The sequence below is a fragment of the Cephus cinctus genome, unplaced genomic scaffold (assembly GCF_000341935.2).
Source record: "Cephus cinctus unplaced genomic scaffold, Ccin1 Ccin1_scaffold2529, whole genome shotgun sequence".
In the NCBI taxonomy this organism is placed as follows: domain Eukaryota; kingdom Metazoa; phylum Arthropoda; class Insecta; order Hymenoptera; family Cephidae; genus Cephus; species Cephus cinctus.
The window spans coordinates 116,778-136,165 of record NW_014334289.1 but is presented as its reverse complement, the minus strand read 5'-3'; the positions used below and the strand labels follow the sequence as shown (position 1 = coordinate 136,165).

At 41.8% G+C, this 19,388-nt stretch overlaps 1 protein-coding gene across 6 annotated transcripts in view; it reads right to left on the bottom strand.

The window, feature by feature from the left end:
* Positions 1 to 534: 534 nt before the first annotated feature.
* The window catches only part of LOC107274211 (voltage-dependent calcium channel type A subunit alpha-1), an 83,033-nt gene continuing 64,179 nt past the window's right edge, over positions 535 to 19,388 (bottom strand). For 3 of the 6 annotated variants that reach the window (XM_025091455.1, XM_025091456.1, XM_025091454.1), the window contains 7 exons: positions 17,859 to 17,915; positions 13,499 to 13,716; positions 13,076 to 13,400; positions 10,939 to 11,075; positions 10,676 to 10,854; positions 10,345 to 10,377; positions 535 to 8,669 (listed from right to left, as the gene is read on the bottom strand). In XM_025091455.1, the coding sequence (XP_024947223.1) occupies positions 8,122 to 8,669; positions 10,345 to 10,377; positions 10,676 to 10,854; positions 10,939 to 11,075; positions 13,076 to 13,400; positions 13,499 to 13,716; positions 17,859 to 17,915 (1,497 nt within the window). In that variant the 3' untranslated portion in view covers positions 535 to 8,121. The remainder of the gene's footprint in view (positions 8,670 to 10,344; positions 10,378 to 10,675; positions 10,855 to 10,938; positions 11,076 to 13,075; positions 13,401 to 13,498; positions 13,717 to 17,858; positions 17,916 to 19,388) is intronic. The other 3 variants (XM_025091457.1, XM_025091458.1, XM_025091459.1) reach the window with 2 other exon arrangements.

Below are 19,388 nucleotides of genomic sequence, written 5' to 3'. Positions count from 1 at the left end.
TCCTACCCCTTATACCTTTATCACTCACACTCACTCACTCGGCTGAACTTTCATGCGGAGTAACGCACACGCACACGCACACGCACGCGCACGCGCACGCACACGCGCACACAACGCAGTGTCGCTAAATGCCAACAGCAAAATACTATTGTTATTCATAGCTCTCCCCCCCCCCACCTCCTCTTTCGTGCGTTTGTGCGTTTGTGCGTTTGTGCGTGCGCGCAAGTGCGAACGTGGGTCCGTTCATCCTCCTGCTTGGCCCTTCGTCAGCCCTTCCACGCGAGTCCGTCGTCGAATCTTGGAAACGGCAGCTTCTTCGTCGTGAAGCCCAGTCCGATTATTATCCCCAATATTATTATTATTATTATTATTATTATTATCAGTATAATGATTATTCTAAAGTTCCGTTCCGAGTAATTAAGCGAAGTATAGATTTGAAACGTAAAGCGAAATAAGATGAGAAGAAATGAATAAAAATGAGAATGGAAAGAGACGAATAAAAATAGTGGGTGAAGCTCTCGGGCATCGTTCGCGTCTCGTTCTAATCGTATATTTATCATCAGATAAATCTATAATGTTAAATATAGACGGTACGGTATAATCAGCCCGTCAGGGAGCATCAAGTACAGTCGACGCAGCCCCTCGACATCTACTGTTTGCAAAAGTATGAAACCCTATAGCGGAGCCTCGCCGCCTCGCAGCGACATCCGCGCCTCCCGACTAATCCAGAGACCATCGAGCATCAGTCGTCACATCCGAGTCTGACGGATCGCGTCTCGCTCGAACGACGGATTCACCTTAAGTCACGCAGGCGATCACGCAGCAATCAGTCTCGCGGCACGAGGCTTCCTTATTTTTCGTTATTATTCGATATTATTCCTGTTATTGTTATTACTATTATTATTAGTATTATTACTACTACGACTACTATTATTATCGTTATATCGACAGGGTAATTATATTACTGTGGCCACGAGTTCCTAAGTTGTTTATACATATATGGTACACACATATGGCCATGGGCAATTGGGCATATATCATACAGTCTGTCGTAGGGATCGAGGATTCTTCTCGTGTAGATCATATGGATCAACGCGACGCATTTTGTGCGACACGCTGTATGCGTATATATGCAGACGGAAGGTGTTGTGTGTGGATGAGAGTGTACGAGAGATTCTGCGTGTGCGCGCGCGCGCGCGCACGTGTCTATGCGTATATTATTATTATTATTATTATTATTATATATAGATAAGTAGAAAAAATCTTAATAGTATTTTACGTGTCTTTTCTTTTTTATTAAATGCAAGTAATGAAATCGTATCTAAGTTAATTAATCGATTAAACGGTCTTATCAATGATTCATCTCTCACTGATCGAAATACGGGGCGCGTCAGTTGATTTTTCATTTATCGTCGCCGCTCTCGTTACGCGCGTCGAGACGAAAATCTCTGGCGCGGTTATTCTTTTTTTTTTTCTTTTTTTTCCACCATATATTTCTTCCCTCTTGCCTTCGTTCGCCTCGTTTCGAATCTGCGCACTTTCGGTTTCAGGAATGTTTCTATTTTTTGTCTCGAAAAAGGACATTAACGAGGGAATCACGTCGATGAGATACTTTTGTCTTCCTTTTAATTTTTAGGTCCTGACTCCTAGAACCGCAAGTGCTAAATTTGCACGTGTGTATAATATGTATATGCATATGTATATCATCGTAATAATGTTACATTATAATTCCATATTATATATCTATATACTTTTACAGTAATCAATATTTATAATTTGTATAATTTTCATCGTTCTCGTAGATTTCGCATGCGCGCGTCTATAGTTTTCTTTATTTTTTTTTCTCTCTCTCTCTCTCTCCTGGTTCCCCTTTATACAATATATTCATCGTACTCGCATGTACATAGTATACGTATATGTACATACATGTTTTGGTGGTGGGTAAAATGGCGGAAGGCGAATTGGGATATAAGGATATTGGATCTTAGTACGTCGTTCAATTTTACGTCATATCGTGTAATTCAATAGTCTTGAAAAATCTGTATAATAATTCAGAATAATGAATTAAACTTGAATGTAATATTTTTTTTTTTTTTTCGTTATCATTAGCAATATTAAGTAGTATTTTCTTTACGAGAGACAATAAATGTGGCGACGCAAAAAATGCACGGGAGCAGTTTTATTTATTGATAACTTCTCTTTTTCTTTCACCTTGGTTATCATTTATAATGGCCGACCGCAACGCGATCGAACATCGGAGTGCCCACCCGCGCAATCGCTAACGTTTCCCAAGCAAAGTTACTTAACGAGATTCAAAAATCTACCGACTCGAAAAATGATATATATACATAAACGAACAAGAAGAAAACATCCGTCTTACTGTTCTTTAAAAAAAAATAAAAAATAAAAAATAAAAAAACTTAGTTTTTGCCCCAAGAGACAAACGAATGAAACATAAAATAAAAATATTTCTGTTCCCTCTTTGCTTGACCGTCGCAACTTCGGTGCTCGATGACGCGCTGGACCTTAAATTATTTACTTTTGCGAGATGAATTCTCTCCTCGTGATATAAGAAAATGGCGACATGCTATGCAATTTTAATAATACGGTATAGAAACAGCTACATTTATCTTTCGCCTTTACCGATCGTTAACGTATGTGCTAAAAGTCCTTTTGTCTTTCCTTCTTTCTTTTATCCTCCGCCTCTTCCTCTTCTCTATCTTTACATACGTTTTACAAGTATCGTTCGTATCGCGTTGCCACAGCGCCAATAATCTCTTTTACACACGCACACTTGGCTACGGCAATTATTATTACACTCTTAACGCTAATAATCGTAAATACCTACGAGAGTCTTTTTGTTTTGTCTCTTTTTTTTCATTAGACGTAAAGTGTTACTCATGTAAACTCATCGTTTTCTTCAAGCATTTTCTCAATCACACTCTCTCTCTCTCTCTCTCTCTCTCTCTCTCTCTCTCTCTCTCTCTCTCTCTCTCTCTCTCTATCACTCGTCTTTCACTTCGTATCGTTTAACTTTAATTAGTGTTTTAACGGTAGTTCATCGTTAAAGATCTTGGTCATCTGCTTGCAGTAAGTCTAAGTTAAGATTAAGTTTGGATTAATTTCTCATTGAACTCTGTATTCATCCAGTCACTCGAGAATTCACTCATTGTCAGACTAGAAGCATTTTAAACATTCATCATCATTTTGCAGAAGCGTTCTCTGCTCCCATTCTCTCTCACTCTTTCACTCTTTCACTCTTTCACTAATTCACTTTCATTCGTGCAATTCAATATTATTACAAACACATCGGGGTTACGTAATCGTGAATACGCGATAGCAGCGGAATCCATCCACGACGGGACAATACATCGTCTTACTAAGATTCATTTTTTGGATTTATCACAGAAAAACATTGTAATAATATTTAATCTTAACCCCACAGGCATTATGCACGCATCGCGTTCGTACCATCCACCCTTTTCGCCTCCCCAGCTGCTACTCATTCCTCTTCCTTCCTTCGTTCTTCCAGTAGATTCATCAATTCACGCGCACTTTTATTCTCCTTTCGTTTCACTCATTCGCTTCGACCGGAGACACGTTCCTGATGCTCTCTCTCTCTCTCTCTCTCTCTCTCTCTCTCTCTCTCTCTCTCTCTCTTTAAATTTACTTTTAGCGACGTTACGCGACGTACGAATAACGACAGAGTTTTGTAAAGCACTTAAGGGAAGAAACCACACGCAATTTTTCTGATTAAACGTTACGAAAGCTCCCAGGGGGTCCTCGAGAACCGAACAACTCTCTCTCTCTCTCTGTGTGTGTGTGTGTGTGTGTTTGTAAACAGGGGGATATATATATATATATATATATATATGTGAATATGTATAGGGAAATCCCACATGCTCCGATAACAGTTGATTACGAGTAGAGTGAGGAGGCAGGCAACAACGAATCGTGTCGACGTGAGAAATATCAAAATGAAAAAGTGTAAAGGGGACAAAAGTAATTTGATAATTCGTAATAGGTAATTCGAAAAGACCCCCTGAATTGCATTACGGCCCGAAATAGAGCGATAACTTTGCCACTTTCCGAATGACTACTTAATTATTTATATTATATTTGCAATTCACACACATCTGGCCCACACGCAAGCATTGAAATATTCAAAACTAACACCACTTATTGTTTTCCTTATCTCGCTTTTTTTTCTTCCACTTTTGATCATCTTCGTAATTTTAATGATAACTGTGCTCTCCTTCGTTCTCTCTCTCTCTCTCTCTCTCTCTCTTTATATTCCTTGCCTCATAGTTATATTTCCAGCAGCTTCTTTGGGATAATACACACATTATGTACAACGCTCAGACATTTATACTCTTGTCCAATTCACTTTTGTCTTTCACATATTTTTTTTGTTTTCTTTTAAACCCCACACGATTGGCAGTATATTTAACGTGTTAGTTATATAATTCCCGTTCGGAGATACACGCGAACCGACCGTATATTAACATGGGCACTTGCACACTTACGCACTTACGCACTTGCACATTTGCACATTTCCACTCGTCACGAAGAACTCAAATTCTCAAATAATTCATCATCTATTTCGTCTAATAAAACACGCACGTAGTGAAAATCTTACGCAGCCACGTGGTAGGTATTATTTATTTCTTCATTAGTTTAATGGTAATAGTAGCGGTAGTAGTAGTAGTAGTAGTAGTAGTAGTAGTAGTAGTAGTAATAGTCGTAATAGTACTTTTTCTTCTTATTTCTTCTCATTGTAGAAGAATAGTGGTAATGGTTGTGGTGGTGATGGTGGTAGTAGTAGCGGTACGTAGAGTAATTGTAATAGTGGGTATTTAGATAGAGTAGATTTTTCTTCTTTAGTAAAGTAGTTATTGTAATAATAATAGTATAAGTAAATAGTAGATACGTAGATAGGTAAGTAAGTAAGTAAGTAAGTAAGTAAGTAAGTAAGTAAGTAAGAGTAAGTAAGTAATTAATTAATTAATTTATATGCAATATTATACAAGTGCGGAGAATTCGTGAACTAAAGCGCGTCGTCTCCCATTCGATTTCATTTATTTATTATCTTTCGTTTATTTAAGTTTCGCAGCCTTTTAACCGACATCTTTCGCTCTTCAATGCGATTCTTTCTACAGATTACGATTACGTTAAGTTGGGATTACGTAAGGTCTTTTCGCTTTTCCTTTTCCTCTCGTATGTTTCCGATGCTTGGCTACCGAATCTCTACACGCCGCTCCTTCGTTTCTCACGTCCTCATGTCCATTTTGGCACGATCTTCCTTTCACGTATTCATTTTCTTTTTTTCCCATGTTTCGGTCTCGTAACACAATTGTATCATTCTGTGGACACACGTGTCACCGATAACGAATCTACCGAGTGTTCCACATTCACTTGGACTAGTCGCCTCGTATTTTCCTGTGTGGCCATGCCCGAACACGTGTAACGTATCATCGACGTTATCATCTACGTCCTTCGTTATCAAGTTATCCGCACTATTTCTTCGTTCGGTTCCCTCAGAGCTTTTTTATTTTCTTTAATACTATTAATTTTAATTTCCTCCCGCGCACGTCGCGCCGTTAGAATCGCATCAACCAATCTGGCTGTACACTTGTCAATCGCCGTAGCTCATTTCTTTCGCTTAGCTAAATTTTTTTATGTTCACTTCCCCCTCCTCCCCGCCCAACTTGCATTTAAATTCAACGAATGACGGAGCGATGCGTCAACGACGGAACCACAAAATCCCTGGATTGGCAACCGACGATGAACAGGATTTCAGCACCTCCGTGTCGCGCACGCCATTTAATATCTAATCATAACTGAAAGATCATCTTCGCGTTTTCGCAAAGGATTATCCCTTGTTTACTTTTGTATTTCTATGCATACTTTCCGTGCCGTCTTTTTATTTCCCGATTTACACTTTCCCCTGCGAAATTACCCTCCAGAGCAGACCATACTTTTTTTTCTTTCTTTTCTTTTAATTCTTTCTCTTACAATTAGATTTCTCAGATCTCTACGATTTCCGTTCCTTCGTTCATCATGCTAATCTATATCCGTGCCGTCGCGATTTCTTTGAACCATTATTTCATACGTTTGCTCTCGATATTCTTTATCTTCGCTTAAAGTAATTTTTGTGGCTGCCTTGCAAAAATCGGACTGCGTACAATTGCGGAGACTCGTTGAAATCTTTCATTCCGTTCGGGTTTTGCTCTCCTATCTTGTCCACAATTATTTCTCACGTTCCTTTCAACTCTTCTTCCCAGCCGCACATATACATATACTCCAAGATTCTCTCTCGTTTCACAATCACGCTCCTTTTCTTTCACTCACATGCACTCCATGCACTCCATGCACACTGCTCCTCTTTCAGCCTGTTTCTCGTTCCTACATTTTCACGCACGTTTCTCGTCCACTACGAGTTCTATAGGGTAATGTAGTTTAATAAGTGTAGTGAAAACGCGGCATTGATTTCTACTATGCAAAGTGAGGAGTGAATGCGCGCGAAGATCCTGCCGAGTTGCACGCGCACAAAACGCACAAAACGCACCAAACGCATCAAACGCATCAAACGCACCAAACGCACCAAACGCATCAGACGCATCAGACGCACCAAACGCACGCCATACACACTGACAAATCGCAGGACAAACGAATAACCCAAAGGGACCTCCGTGTCCACGCGGCCTAATATCCTCGCGCGCAACCATCATCGCTATTCCGTAGTGACGCATCGGCTTCCCACTTGCGATTGTCAGTCGATTCCGCGTCTATTTCGACAGTGGGACACCGACTTGTCGGTGAATTCATTAATGAACAATTGTTTTAGAGTCCTCAGCACTTCCCTTACGTCGGATCGGGTTCTTACTTCTTTTATTTTTCCACCTTCTTCCCCGCCTTCTCCCCTTCGCGGCTGTCGCGTGCGACTCCATTCGACAATCCGAGAACGCGCCTTGTCGCTTCACTTTTTCGGTTAAGTGAAACGAAAAACAAAAGACAAGAAGAAGACAGCTAACTGCAAAAGGGTGCACTGTGCTTGCGAGAAGCTTCGAGCGTGACTTCCCCTGACTCATTGTCAGTCGTGACTTTAGTCTTATGGGAAATCGGACATTTTTTTAATCATTAACGCGACATTCACGTTTCCTCCGTTTCGCGTAAATATTCCAGTACGTAGATTCACGACCTCGAGTGCAACTATTAATTCAAACGTAGGGTTTTATCGCAAGAAAATCGTATAAAAAGTGGATACCAATTCCGCCCGTTAGATCGGACATTTCAACGAGGGACAGATAAAAACCTGATAAACTCGAAGCTTTTCTTTTTTTCTTTTTCTTTAAAGGACTGTTGCGTATGCGCCTTTCTCGTAGTCACGCTCGTACGGTTCTCGCAGTGTTTATCCCTTTCATAGTTTTTCGTCTTTTTAACTGTTATCCTGTATTCTCCCGCAAGCTTATCTCTACGGTGAAAGTTCGACCCCCCATTCACTAGAAATTTATATTCTCTCTCTCTCTCTCTCTCTCTCCCTATATATATATATATTTCTTACACATATATAATTAAATCCCTTTTTGCACTGGGGGAGTGTACGTATATGTATATTCATCCGATCCACCCGACGGATCCTCTAATTCGCTCGATCCTCGAGAGAGCCAATCGAAAGGGAGGATTTTACTCGCTTTCTCGGAACAGATCGTAGAGACATTTATCGGACGTGTGTTTGTCGCGCCGGTGCTGCCGCAGCACAATAATCAATTGAGTGACCCCTTCCGGTCGTCCCGGTCGTCCCGGTCGACGCGATCGACGCGATCGACGCCATCGTTCGTTCGCCCGTTTCCTCGCTGGCTCTCTTCTCTTCCTTCCTTCTCTATCTCTTTGCCAATCGCATTGTCGAAGCGCATCTCAAACCGACTGCCTCCAGCGGTGTGACGCAATGATTAAGAACAACCAAAAGAAACCTGATATATCAAAGTAAAACGATAGTACACTAAAGCAATACGATAAGCCCAAAGAGACCCGAATTCGATAATCTGGGATTCACGCGCAAACCGAAAGACCCCGAGAAGCGTCTACTTCACCAGACCACCGTCCAGGGTCCCACTTTGGCTAGCACCAGTCGTCCTCGTCGCTGTCCGAGTGCCTCGACCTCGGCGTCCTCTGCTTCTGCTGCGACGGCTGCGACGGTTGCGACGGTTGCGAAGGCTGCGGCTTGTAGCCGTTCGGCACTGGACTCGGGAGCAGCCGGCCACCCCGTCCCATGGCCACCGCTTGCTCGAAACTGAGTGGACAGTGGGCAACGGCAGCGTTGCCCGGGGCCACGTGGCCTGGCACATGAGGCCCGGCTACGTGGGCCATGTGCGCCCCGTGCGTGGGAGACGCGTTCAGTTTAGGAAAGTTTATGTTCGCCGGTTTGAGCTGCAGGGTGGAGGGCTTGTTCGGCGTTGGCGGCAGCCTGCGACCCTGGCCCCTCTTTGGCACCAGCACCGGGTAGCTGTGCTGATGGAGATGATGCGGTTGCGCTGGCTGCCTCCCGCCTACGGGACTCGGACTTCGCGAGCGCTGCTCCAGACTCGTTGTACCGTAATGGCGACTGTGATCCATTCGGCGCACAGGACTTGGCGACCTAGCTGGACTGGTCGACGCGCTCCATGAACCTGATAAACCAGTTTTTCACTATTCCCACTTTGCGTATTTCAACTTTTCAACTATTTTCTTTGTTTTTGGCATTAGTGCTATGGCATTCCATTTTTTTTCTCTACACTTTCTTAAGTTGTTTTGCACTCCCGCTCTATGGTCGGCTCGCAAGCTCAGTTCAACGTATAGAACAATGACAAGAGATAGTTTTTCAAAATGGAAACTGAACTCCCGACCTGACCACAGACAACGCTAATTACTCCATTAATCTATTATGATTTCAAGTTTTCGGCTGGGACAGCTACTATATTACGTTTTTTTCTGAAATTATCGTGACACTCTACTGTAGTATTAATATGCTAGAGTGCCACGATCATTCCAGTCGGACGGCTGGAGAATAATTATACTGGAGCTTCATAATTTGCCATCTCTTGATTCTTTAAATTGTCGTCCCGTCATTGCATGGGGATGCACGCTTTATTTCAGATTACTGCTCGGTATACAAATTCTCCATTAAAAAATAATATAAAAAGGCACTTTGTGCTAGTAATCTATTGGACAAACAAAAAGGTGCACATAACACTAATCAATAAACTTCAAGGAGGCCAATTTCGTTACTACTTATTTTACACCCCTTTGTAATTGAGGAAATTTTAATGAATGCGAGGCTAAAAATTGGAGTCCTTGATTCGATACAAAAGAAAGACAATATCGACATTGAAACATCACAGTATATACAATAGTCGAAATACTATAAAGAAAACTAATCTAAGGGATACATAAAGACAAGAAATTGGAGTGACGGATCATAATCTCAAGACTACTGTGTAACAATCGCACAAAAGCTCAAGCAAAAGCTAAGAAGCTAGTAGTCGAGTACGCAGCTCCGCGTTTGTACGTCACTGCTTAAAGAATTGGTTGGTTCAAAGTCGCCATCGGAAGTCTCAATATGTCAAACGCGTCAAACGCGTCAAACGCGTCACACGCCAGCAGTCGACAGGTGAAAACGAATTTCTAAAGAATTCGGGTATGGGTCCGCGAGGAAGATGAAAAACGAACAAAAGTAAAAGAAAAGATAAATTCTGTGAATCTGGAGTAACGCGTTAATCAGCCTCCATGTCGACTACCGGTTCTAACGAAAGTGACTGTCGCGGTTATACGTGCTGATTGGTTACGTGCAAAACAAAATAAAAGTATTCTACTTGAAGACACTTTTTCAGCAAAACGTGAAAAACTGTTAGAGCCGTAGAATGTAAAAGAGAGGAGACGCCTCGAGGAGATGATATCGAGACTCGTGAAATTTCAATGGTCCCAAGCTGTATCGGACTATTCCTCAAAGACAATCGAATCCTTCGAGTCAAGATCAAATACGTCTTGATAATATTCCTCGATGAGGCTACCAAGTCATGGAACATGAACTCTACGTGTAAAAAAAAAACTTTACGAGACAATCATCAACCAATGGTTATTTACAGGCTGTTAAAGAAAAAAGAAAAAAGAAAAAAAAAACCAAAGAGAGAAGAACTAGGGAAGAGGTAAGAAGCTACAAGAGTAACTAAAGCGAACGTTAAGGAAAGTCGTATAACGGTGTGATGTTAGAGTGTTTCGAAAAACGAGCTAAAGCCGACAGAAGTCATGAAAACTGCATGGGAATTAACGGAAGGATCTATTAAATGGTTCTCGTGAAAGAATTACCATCGTCGTAATAGTCGCAGTGGTCGTAATAGTCTGCGTTGCGCATAACAGAACAGAATCAAGAAACGTATTACATCGAGTCACACAGAGCCAGAGTCACTCTGCCTCGAGCCAATTAAAATATATTTGAACCTTTTGCAGCGCATTCGCAACATCTCACGCGGCCTGTCGAGCCACGGAACATTCGTCCTCGAGATCGAATTACGAGATTTTCAATCGCGAGGCGTCGCTCGCGTGGCGTCGACCAAGTCAAGGTCAACTCTCTCGCTCTTATCACAGTCGGAGATTCGCTCGAGATAACATATTTAATTGTTATTGGACAAGTACTCACCCCGTATTCTGTGCCGATGATTGTACTGTGACATGTGTGAATGATGCGTGTGCCTCTGGATCTCGACCACGTTGCTCACCGTGTCGCTGAATCCTGGCCCATCGTGATAAGGATGACCGTGATTATCGTATCTGTGTCTTCGCGGCGATGGCGACCTCTGCAGGACCGGCGAATGCCTCCTGCGAACGGAACAGAAGACGATTATTCGGGTGCGAAGTCCGGCTGAACGAGAGCAAAAGATCAGAGGGCCTCTCTCGACTTGCCTTAAACTTGGAGAGCGGGAATGATGTCTTGGCGGATGAGCGACGGGATTATGCGGATGCAGCTTCTCACCGGTGCGCGTCAGACTTTCGAGACTTCCGGCCCGCGAATCGCTAACTACCACGTCCTGCAGCTCCATCTAAATTAAACGTTAATAGTGAGCAATTCCGTTTCGTCTCTCGCCCTAAGGATTTCTTCCTATTTTTTCCTTTTTATCTTGACTCTATTTCCTTTTTTCTTTTTTTTTTTCTTTTTTTCCGACGAGCTCGCCGTGGCTCCGATTCTTTGGCGTCGACTTTTCTCTATTTCCGTTCAAATCATCGCGTTTATTATTCGACGACGCCTTTTGCCTCACATTATTTAGCTCGCGTGGTTCGAACCGTCATATGAATGGCAGCGATCATTTATTTTACGAAATAAATTTTGCCTTTTTCTCTTTGCTATAGACAAACGATAAGAGTATGCAATTTCGATTAAAAACGTATGACGCGACGCGCACAATGTCCCCACGGTTCGAATCACACGCATCGTTTTGTCCACTCAGCGTGTAACATAACAATACCTGATCTCTCAAGATCTATCAAATGGAAAGTATGGACAGTGTAAAATCAATCACATGCAGTAAATTCGACATGCACATGCGTTTGGTTATATATATATATATATATGTAACTATAGTATGCGTATCCTCCAATGTTTCCTCGATAATAGTAAAGAGTCAATGACGATTTAGCTAGCTCTGTAACACTGAGGTACCCCGTACTTACCAGCCGTACAGGTAAAGAAACAATGCAAAGGGGAAATATACAAAACCACTGGGAAGTCGTAGGTATGATAATTATAATATATATATAGTGACAGTGAGGGTGGTGGTAGTGGTGGTAGTGGTAGGAGAAGGACCAGGAAGAGTAATAGGAGTAGTAGGATTGTTCATCGGTACTCTAACATCCTGAGGATGGTCGAAAGTAGTAGCTAGGGAAGAGCTATTACTAAGACTATTTCTAATGACGTCTTATTGTTCTAATCCCCCCCCCTCTCTCTCTCTCTCTCTCTCTCTCTCTCTCTGTTTTTGTAGCTACCTTTTGCTATATTTTATACTACTTATACTACCTGTCAGCACTATGTATCTATACTGTTTACTATTTATTTATTATTCTATTTACACCACTTGTCAGGATTATGTATCTATATTGTTTATATCGTACCTGTTTCTCTACTATTATCAATTATCTATGTAAATATCGCTATTTTGTGTTACCCGGTCTAAGGAGTCTGTTGACTCCCGATCGAATAAACTTATTTCTCTCTCTCTCTCTCTCTCTCTCTCTCTCTCTCTTCTTATCATTCGAACTTTCATCACTTGGGACTTGGTACTACGATTGCTCGTCTCTTCCGAATATTAGAATCATCTAGTGTCAACTCCACTATCAGGTGTAATAAACTATATGTACATATAAACATATATCGATCTCCAAAATGACGTATCGTGCTGAGATCTTGATGACTGGGGAAATATAAAAATTAAAACAACTGAGAAACATGACATCAAATTGGAGTTTTGGAGTTTTTGACCAGTTCGATCGACAAACGTAATTAATCTGCACTACGGTTTCTTGTTTTCTATGTTGACAATCAGGAGATAAACGAAAAAAAAAAAAAAAGAATGCTCTTCCAGGGAAAGTGCCAACTGGAAATATTTGGCAAATGCTCATTCACGAAATCTAACCACTGAATTCTACCTTCTCTAAGGGAGCGTGTATACAGTGTGCATCTTTGTATGAACATCTCTCTAGTACGTGTGTCTGAAAGATAAGCTTCCTAAAGGTATCATTTCTATCGAGTCGACAATGATCTAATGACAACTATAATAATACAAAACCAGTGACTCTCTAATGCCTAAACACGCTTAGTGAACACGAGATAAACATTGCGATAAAAGTAGGCTCGACGATTTTACAAACCGAAGTGAGATAAAGAAAGAGAAAATGAGGAAAACGTAAAAAGAATGTAAAATTCATCGAAACGAAGTCAAAAAGAAATGATCCTCGAGGCTTCGAAGAAGCCAGAGACAAATGGCAACTGTTTAATTTCTAACTGCTGTTGAAATTGTTCGTTGTCAGTTTTGGACCGAGTCGACACCTTGAGGTAACGGATTGAGGAGCGAGGTGCGTAGGTGTTCTGGTGTTGATAGTACGAGGGTGGTCGGTGATGAAGATGGTGGTGGTGATGGTGGTATTGATGATTGTCGGTATCGTAGTATTGGTCGTGGTGGTGGTGGTGGTGGTGGTGGTAGTGGTGGTAGTGGTCCTGGGAAGGCTCTGCTAGCAATGGCTCTAGCTCAGGGGCGCGTTCCTCGCCATTATCTACGAGTACAACCCCAGACCCACCCACTCCCTGGCTACTCTCTCCGCTGCTCCCTAGTTTATCGTACTGGTGGGACATCATCCAGTTCACCTTTTTGTTCCTGAAATCCAGACAAGCACAAAGACGTGGCTGTAGTATGTCAGGGCGCATCTCCACCGGGCAGACTGACCGGTCAAGACGGGAGGTTAAGTCGCCTACCTGATGCTACGTTGTCGCCTTTGCTCGGCGGCTGCCAGGGCCCCTAGGGCCCCTTCCTCCTCGTCGCGCGGCTCCCGGCGCTGATCACCACCTTTGGTGTCAGTTGCCGGGCCTGGAGGTGGCTCCAGGCTGTTCGCCCTGCTCCCGTTCCCGTGGCTATTCCCACCTGTGTGGTTCACTCCGGCCATGTCCAACAGGCAGTTGAAGAAGGTCGAGTGCTGTGCCAATTTTTTAAACCCGAAGTCAGATTCGCACGCAGTTTTGCCAAAGGCGAGAACTAACCCTCGTCCACAGGCACATACAGGCTTTTTCACCGCGTTCGGATGCGGCGTCTTAGTTTCTTTTTGTAGAAATGCAAGTTTTTCTTTTTTTTTTTCTTTCTTTCTTAAATGAGCTTTACTCTAACGTGCTGGGTCTCGTACGGGGTATGTACGAATCACGCTATACCCAACACCGTGAGCCTTTGACATTAGCATAATTCGTTTCTTTTTATTTAGCAAAAGAGATGCTCGAGAAAACCATGCCAGAAAAAGTGTCGTGGTGGTATGGTGCAGAAGTGTTATTGAGAGATATAAAATTATGCATATATATACAATATATATATATATATATATATATATATATACACATATATATTATTCGAATGAATTTCTTTAATCCGGCGCTAATCTCGCGAGGCCACACTGCCAAATTTTCAACTGGACATTTCTTAAGCTCCGAACGATCTCGCGAGGTCAGTACCACAGATTTAATGTTTCAATAGAAGTTCGCAAAGGCATTACTTTGTATTTTTCTTCGTCAATAAGTCTTGCTATTATCGAAAGCAAACGAAGGCAGCAGAATTGGTAGTTACGACGTTACCGTTATAAGAATAAACGCGATTACCTTTGCGAGCGTTTCGTTCTAGAAAGCCTGTATATGTTTGTTAGGTCGGTATTGCGAGCGAGTTATTTATAAGACACGTGTCAATGTGGAGTAATGAAATTGTAAGTACGAACGAGACACAATACTCATTAAAGATAATTAATATTGTTGTAATACAATAATAAGTAAACATGCATCAACTGGCGAATCGCCAAGGAACCGAGCGTTAATTATCCTCGGTAAATCGTCGAAAGTGCATCTGCGCCTTAAGTGATCCAGGCTGTGATCCGCTGTCTACAGGCCGTTTCAACTTGGTCTGCCTGCCCGATAACTAAGACTCGGTCCATTGGCTTATACCTCGTAGCGTGTTACGTGAATGCCGACCAATTCTAAGAGACAAGATAAGAGTCAGCGAGATACGCAACAGGAATTACGAGTATTTAAAATCGCAAGCTGATAAGAGTACGATTAATGAAATTAACGAATAAATGGACAATAGACAAAAGAGCGTTCTTCTTCAACTGTACCTGGCACGCGCACACAGCAGAGTCATACGGGGCAGTTTGAAATACGATCTGTAAAACGCATGCCTGGGGAGTGCTACCGATTCAACTGGGGCAGACTTTTAGTATTGCATTTTTTAATGTACTCGCTGCGTCTACAAAATCCCAACGGGTCACTCGGCCAACTTCAGAGGTCCGGGGTGCTCGAAGAAATCTTGCGGATTCAGCCGATACTCAGCCACGCGGACGGTTACTACTTTCGACATATTTTCCTTTCCGTTTTTCTTCAAGAAAAATGTGACAAAAAATGGTACCGATCGACAGCGTGGCACAAGGTGCTTTTATCTCGTGGATTTTAATGCTTTCCAGATTTAGTAAATTCTCGTAAATGCGCATTAGCAGAACAATCAAAGAAATACGTGGTCTAAGGTGTTCAAGACAAAAAGGAAGAAGAAGAAGATGATACAAGCGACATTGGTAAATAGATAAACGGAGATTGGTTTCACTACTGCAATTCGCAAAAGATTCATCTATGTCAATTAAATCTTCTAAATCTTCTCTAAGCTACACGATACGTATTCTAATGTTATGTATCAGTCAGTCAAATACGTATATGTAGTTTAAATTAGCGAGCATTAAATATTGCGAAATGGCGAAAGAAGGAAATGGCTGCTCGAGGAACGCACGATGAAAAGACACATTCGCCTCTTTTTTTTTTTCATTTCCACGATGGATTTTCCCGAGTGCCAATTTTCTTGGTAATTTTCATATTTCCACTTTTCCCCCCTCTCGTAAGATCCGAATCGAAGCAAACCGAGCACGTGGTCTGCACGTTATGCTACTTCAGTGCCGAGGAGACGTTCCTCTTTGAAGAGCCAATTTGGGTGGCCTCCCCGAAGGGAGGGAGGGAGAAAGAGACTTTGGAATTTCAGGGCAGAATTCGCCGAGCGATTGTGAGTTCCTCAAGGCGACAGCAAAGAGAACGATAAAAGAGAGCTGACGTCTTCAATGTTAAAAGTAAGGAGGAACGAAATGCGACGAATGCACCTCGAGTCTCGACCGGAAGTAAGTAGCCACTAAGTAGGTACTAACTCTCTAATTGTAAGTAAGAGATCTAAGATCTAGCTAATGTTACCATCTAGATAAGTACGCAGCTTGGCACATTGGTTGACAGTGCTCTAGAAGAATGCAAGTCGTTATAAGGTGTGTCTGGTGTGGCACTGCAATGAAATCGTACTGGAGGCAAAAGGCGAGACAAAAGGTACCAGTTACTACACTACGCGACTACGGTACTAGAGACAGCGGAACAAGGAAAACGCGAGACCCTCCGCGATCATTCGTATCGACCCGCTAACGGGTCGCGTTAGACGGATCTCGTTAGACGCAAACACTCGTCTCCGGTGAGGCAGGCTTATACTTTTCTACTGAATGCGTCGACGCGAAAGACGACTTATCTTGGCCTCGCTATTTTTCACTAATTACGTGCGTGTCGATGCGCAGATAATCAGATAATAGATGAGATATAAACATTTTCCACGCAATGACACGCACGTTCTACATTAAACTGCTTTTTACGAGACAACTAAAGTTCGGAACGTTTCAATTTTATATATCATTTGCTTTTTCTCCTTCTATTTATTCTCTTCGTGTTTTGCTTCGCGTGACGTTGCGTGCGGCGAATAGCTTGAAAGATGGCCGAGATTAAAGTTTCCGGCGATTCGACAGTAAGAAGAAATATTAAGACGGACAAACAGAGAAGAGGGCTAATGTAAGAGGGCTAAGCGAAAGACTCCCTTCGTTTTTATTTTATTCTTTCAAGTATGCCCATTGCACCAAGCTAAAGAATAGTCAGAATTATTGTAATCTACAATTTAAAAAACTGCACGTTTTCCATGTTTTTAAATACATATCTACATATATACAATATATATGTCAATTTCACGCGAAATCACTAGGAATACTACTGTGCGGAAGATTCAGCAAAATTATCATGATATATAGAATTGAAAGATTTAGCTGTAATCAGCTGGTTTTCAGTTTTGAAGGGTGAGTGAGGGGCAGTGAAGGTGACTGTTTTCTTTTAGCTGGGCGACTAATAATCCAATAATCTATTTGAGGAGGATTCTCTGAAATGCTCTAAAAGGAACTAGTGGGGGTGCCTAAAAATATTTTGCAAAAAATTGTGGCTGTCCATGTGCTCCTGTTTTGCGGGTAAATGGATGTGTGTGTGTGCGTGTGTACGGAGATCCTTTCGTTAAGCACGGCCACAGTGGTTCTCGTTCCATGAGCGAACATTCGTTTCTTCGAGAATCTAGATAAACGTTTATCGACGATATCACGTGTCGATATCAATGGGAAACTCGAGAGCTTAGAGTTTTGGTAAAATAGAAAATACTATCTAGCAGCTTGGGCGAAAAGGCACGAGAGAAGAACGGTGGCCGTGCCGCTCTCGCAAGTGTCGGGATTCCAGTGAGAATGTGAAAAATATACATAACGCCGAACCAAAGGTTACTTGGTAAAGGATATGGTACAAAAGAAGGAAACCCAATACAGACTGCATGCATAACGCGTATAGTGTTGAAAGAATTGCAAAGTTCCAAGTACTCTGGTAGATGATCCGAAGTAGATATTACGAAGTAGCAATCCAACTGCTACACTTTGATCGGTCAAAGTTTCCACTGCCGTCAACATTGGGATAACGTGCCAGAGTGCTTTGAAACTGAAAGTGAATGGTGAAGAGGATTATCGTGATAAACGTGAAAAGAACGAGAAAAGGCATGAAGGAATCACCGGCTGAACTTACGGTCGATCAGGAATTATTTCAAAATGCGAATCTCCCGGCTCAGCGTCGGTAATGATTCTTTCATACGGTTTGTATTCTGTCATTAAAAACGGAGGATTTTTTCAAATAAAGAAGCGAAGGAAGACATAAAGTGAGACGATGAAAAAGGGTGTTAAGTAGGAGAGAAGTAAGAGAAAGAAGTAAGTACTACCGCCTGGGCTGCAGGACTTTGCCCGGCATTATCGTTATCGATAAGATCGTTATCGTTCTGTAAAACAAAGAAAAAACACACAAAGAGATGATTGAGAGCTGCGTGAAGATCCTCTTGTCTGGGTAGTATGTTTAAGTATAGAGTATGGTAAGACTAATAGAAGACTATAAACTAATAATCTCCTTCAAAGTATCTATTAAAGACTATCTATAGAGTCAACTGGACTATCGCCTAATGTAAGTCACCTACAACATCAAGTCAAATTTGTTTTCTAATCTCGGGAATCCCGAGTAGGCCAAATAACTTGCTCGAATCTTCGTACTTTAAGAAGTTCGCTTCTATTGGAAAAATTAAAAATTAATCGAAACACACTCAACGCATTTCTCCTACCAAACAGGTGGATGGGACACTCTATCCGTTATCAATTTATCATCCGAGGACTGGACTGACGTCCCTATTTTACTAACAAGATAAACCTTTAGTATATTTAATAAGTTCGAGAACGAGGAATCATTTATCCCTCATTTCAATAAAGTCACTATCGTTGCTCTTGCTAAACTTTTTGGCAATTAATCATTTCTCGTTCTTGCGGTGCAATCCAAGTGAAGCCAGACTCTAATTGTCAATAAGCACAATGAATTTTGAAAAATCGTATAGACTCTTGCTCCACTTCGATGAGTTTCTATTGGATGGTTCGATCTAGATCATATTGTATGTCGGTAATATTCGATAGATCAATATCAGGGATTTGGATTAATCTACGCTGACTGGTTGCACCAAAATCGAATCGATCAATAAATTAATCAGTCAAACAATTCCAGGATGGGTCACATCGAACTGCTTCTACACACATCGAATGGACTATAGATCCTTTAATGGAATCAGTGAAAAATCGAGCTATCCTCGAATTTCGTTCGAACGATCGTTACACCATCGTGTTCTCGATTTGTGATCCTAGGATCGGGTCGCCAACTTGTCCCGTTCGATAAGACTTGCTCGAGAATTCTCGAAAAGTAATTTCGAGTTGTCGGAAAGATTTTGAAAATAAACGACCCGTCCGTCGGACCATAAATCGAGCGTGTAATAATTCGCGTTCTCTTATATAGTATATTTATCTATGTATGCATAGTTATAATATCAGGTACGTATGTACTCTTGAAACTTGTCAGCACTACTCAGCCACACAGGAAACTAATTGCAGAATGATTGTGGGAACGTGGGAAAGTCAGGTCGGTTCCTCCACGAATCTATTGCCACACGCTTCTATGAACAGTACTATCAGAATCACTGTTTCGATTGTTTTGGTTCACTTGGTCGATCCCTAGAGAAACCAGAACCTGGACTTTACTAACGTCTACTATGGGAATCTCTGGATCAGCCTAACGTAAAATATTCTCGTCACGGCATCGGCCATCAAATTCCTACCACGAAGAAGCCAAGGACAAACATTCATTCGAACTTAATAGTTAACCGAATGTCTCGTCTCTCCATTTCCCCAATCAACGATTCTACGTTCGTTTTCTATTTCGA